The sequence below is a fragment of the Lontra canadensis genome, unplaced genomic scaffold, assembly GCF_010015895.1.
Source record: "Lontra canadensis isolate GAN:19392208 unplaced genomic scaffold, GSC_riverotter_1.0 scaffold1, whole genome shotgun sequence".
Classification (NCBI taxonomy): Eukaryota; Metazoa; Chordata; class Mammalia; order Carnivora; family Mustelidae; genus Lontra; species Lontra canadensis.
Window position 1 is genome coordinate 6,682,835 of NW_022630995.1, and position 3,874 is coordinate 6,686,708.

The window sequence follows — 3,874 nt, forward strand, 5'->3', positions numbered from 1 at the left end:
ATGTTTGTAGCAGCAATGTCCACAATAGCCAAACTATGAAAAGAACCCAGATGTCCATCAACAGATGAATGGATAAAGAAGATGTGGTGTATATATATGCAATGGAATACTATGCAGCCATCAAAAGAAATGAAATCTTGCCATTTGCGATAATGTGGATGGAACCAGAGGGTATTATGCTTAGCAAAATAAGTCAGTTAGAGAAAGACAATTATCATATGATCTCCCTGATATGAGGAAGTTGAGAGGCAACATGGGGGGGTTGGGGGGTAGGAAAAGAATAAATGAAACAAGATGGCATCGGGAGGGAGACAAACCATAAGAGTCTCTTAATCTCACAAAACAAACTGAGGGTTGCTGGGGTGAGGGGGGTAGGGAGAAGGTGGTTGGGTCATGGACATTGGGGAGGGTATGGGCTATGGTGAGTGCTGTGAAGTGTGTAAGCCTGGCGATTCACAGACCTGTACCCCTGGGGCTAATAATACATTATATGTTAATAAAAAATAAAAAATTTTAGTAACAAAATGTTTTGTTTATACTGATGTGAAGGATGGAGGGTGAACAGAGTAGGAAGACAATCTTCCTGAATGAAAGAATGAATGGCAAAAAAACAAAAGAAAGAAAAAGAAAGAATGAATGAATGAATGGCAATCAGAATTCATTGCCCATGGTCAATCCCATAATGAAATACATTTCTAGGAAATGCTGCTTTGAGGAGGCTGGTTGCCATTTGGGTGTACCTTATTCTATGTTTATATAGCTCTTTGCTCTTTACAAAGTGCTTTCACATTCCTAATACTCGCAGCACTGTAACAAACAGGAAAGGACAGTGTCATGTAGATGAGAACAAAATAGAAACTCTTGGAAGCAAAAGAGCATGACTCAAGAAGGGGAATTCCTGTTGTCCTAAGAGGACTGTAGGTGTATAAAAATGCCTTACATATGCCAGTCAAGAACCTTCTTTCACATTCAGCGTTTCTACTCCCTCCAAGAAGAGTATCAACACTGAAGCAGCAGCAACAGCAGTGAAAGACAAACATGAGTGTGAAGGGCATGGTTATAGCCTTGACTGTGATAGTCTGTGCTACAGTTGTTCAAGGTATATGGTAACTTATTTCTTAGCTTATAAATTCATTTTCTAATGCTTCAAATGTCTTTGTTTCCATCTTTTCTTAAAAGATTTAGTAAATTTTTATTTAATCTCACACATTAGAAGTTACTACTGCTTTGACAGACAATGTTTGAAGTGTTTAAGTTACTAGAAATGATTACTGAAACTGGAATTGATAAACTTCATGGAGTTTTTGATTTGGCTACAATATCTGGCAAGAGCCTTTAGCAATGGTTTTAAATGTCTGTTAAGAAGATTTTATGTGAGATAATATTATTAGGTTTCTGGATATATTCTTGAGCATGGAAACGAGGAATATTATCTTAATCTCCAGTAACTTTTCATTCTTCCTTTTATTCTTTAGTGGTTTACAAATTTAAAGAGAGAATCAACATGTTACTTATGTTCCTTTCCCAGTAACAGCAGTGTCAAGTGCTATCTGACAGATTGCTATCTTTATCCTTAATGAGAACCCGGCTCACTTTCACCAGAATTATAAACTACAATCATCTGTTGCAATCGGAAGTATTAGTAACTGATGCTGTGATCTGTTCTAGGCTTCCCCATGTTCAAGGGGGGACGCTGTCTTTGCATAGGCCCTGGAGTAAAAGCAGTGAAAGTGGCAGATATTGAGAAAGCAACCATAATTTACCCGAGTAACAGCTGTGACAAAATAGAAGTGATGTAAGTAATGAACTTGCTAAAGAGGACAGTGGTGGGAAGCTTTTTTATGTTTTTGTTTTGCTTATGTTTTTCCAACCAAAGTTTAAAACTATTTTGGATCTTCCCTTAACAGTATCAACCTTAAAGCACATAAAGGACAAAGATGCCTAAATCCCAAATCGAAGCAAGCAAGCATTATAATCAAGGTAGCGTATCAGATTACTGGTATTTTATAATTAATTTTAACCAAGACAGATCTTTTGAGAAAACAGACTTGAAGAAAAGATTGTTCTGCTAGGATTTTGTGTGAAGCATTTTGATAAGAGGGCTTTGATTTCACTAACTTTCCTTTTCTGCCAGAGGTTTTTACATGTCAACTTAATCACTGGGAAACAACAGCACAATGCCAAACAAACCTCTCATTTTCTCATTTCAGAAAATTCAAAGAATGAAGTTTTTAAAACATCAAAATGTATGAAGTCCTGGGGAAAGAGGATTTGAAAACCTAGAACAAGTTTAACTGTGACAACTAAAGTGATAAGAATTCCACAGTAAGGAACGGATTTTCTTCCTGCCTGTTGCAAAGTACATTCATTCACTTCTATCTCAGCAAACCTCAGCAATCTGTTAGAACTATTCTTTTATGTCCAAGACAGTATTTCTGTATCTAGAAGTTATGTGTTTGTACTTGATCTACCCTGCCATATTACAACCTTCACTGACAATGGCGATATTGACATTATTGCTGGAGTCGAGGCTGTAGGAGTTGAATGCATCCATGTGTGTAATAAACATTCCCCAAATAATTTTTAATGCAAATCCACATTTTCCCCCAAAATCACAGCACATATATGTTCTTATATATATTACCATTTTATAAAAAGGCTGTAATTCATGAAATGTACTATGAAATAAATTATAAGCTAAGGAAACAGATAAGACTATAAATATTTCATAACTGAATTAGTATTTCTGGCCTTAATTTTACTTTTTTTAGCAACTTTTTTTTCATTGAGATTTTGTTGTGGAGGCTTGGTTTTATTTATTTATTTTTTAAGTCAGCTCCACACTGGGAGCCTAACACGGGGCTTGTATTCCCAACCCTGAGATCAAGACTTGAGCTGAGACCAAGAGTCGGACACTCAACCGAGCCACCCATGCACCACTTTCATTGAGATGTGCAATAAGGATATGTGTGTTTACTGTGCATTTTGGTTTTATATATACTTAAAAATTGTAGCAATAATTTGGATACATTTTAACTTAAATATAAAACACTTTTGTCTACCAAAAAATGTTGAAAAATGAATATATGCATATGTCTGACAATCACCTCTTTCTGGGGTTTCCTTTTTTTAATTTAAATTCCAGTTATAGTTAATATACAGTGTGATATTAGTTTCAGGTGTAGAATTCAGATGGCTTCAACACTTTCATACAACACCTGGGTGCTCATCATTAAGTATCCTCCTTAATCCCCATCACCTATTTAACCCATTTTTCCTCCCACCTACCTCCCCTTGGTAACTATCAGTTTGTTCTCTATGATTAACACTTTGTTTCTTGGTTTGTCTTTCTTCCCCCATGTTCATCTGTTTTGTTTCTTAAGTTCTACGTATAAGTGGAATTTATGGTACTTGTCTTTCTCTGACTGACTTATTTCACTTAGTGTAATAATACTTTCTAGCTCCATCCGAGTCATTGCAAATGGCAAGATTTCATTCTTTTTTATGGCTGAGTAGTAATTCATTATATATATATATATATATATCACAATATTTCACTGTGTGTGTATGTGTGTATACATCACATCTTCTTTATACTTTCAATAATCAGTGGATATTTAGGCTCTTTCCATAATTTGACATTTGACGAAGTATAACATCCATTCATGATAAAAACCCTCAACAAAGTAGGATTAGCAGGAACATACTTCAACATAATGAAGGCAATAATAAAAAAAACCTATGGCTAATATCATCCTCAATGGGGAAAAACTAAGAGCTTTTCCTCTGTGGTAGGAACAAGCCAGGGATATACACTCTCACCACTACTATATAACATTGTCTTGGAAATGTTAGCCACAGCAGAAAGACAACA

At 35.6% G+C, this 3,874-nt stretch overlaps 1 protein-coding gene across 1 annotated transcript; it reads left to right on the forward strand.

The window, feature by feature from the left end:
* The first annotated feature begins 917 nt into the window (after nucleotides 1-917).
* CXCL11 (C-X-C motif chemokine ligand 11) lies at nucleotides 918-2,503 on the forward strand. Its single transcript, XM_032837653.1, has 4 exons — nucleotides 918-1,099; nucleotides 1,669-1,795; nucleotides 1,908-1,980; nucleotides 2,211-2,503. The coding sequence occupies exons 1-4, from the start codon at nucleotides 1,039-1,041 to the stop codon at nucleotides 2,250-2,252; spliced, it is 303 nt and encodes a 100-aa protein (XP_032693544.1). The 5' UTR covers nucleotides 918-1,038; the 3' UTR covers nucleotides 2,253-2,503.
* The last annotated feature ends 1,371 nt before the right edge of the window (nucleotides 2,504-3,874 follow it).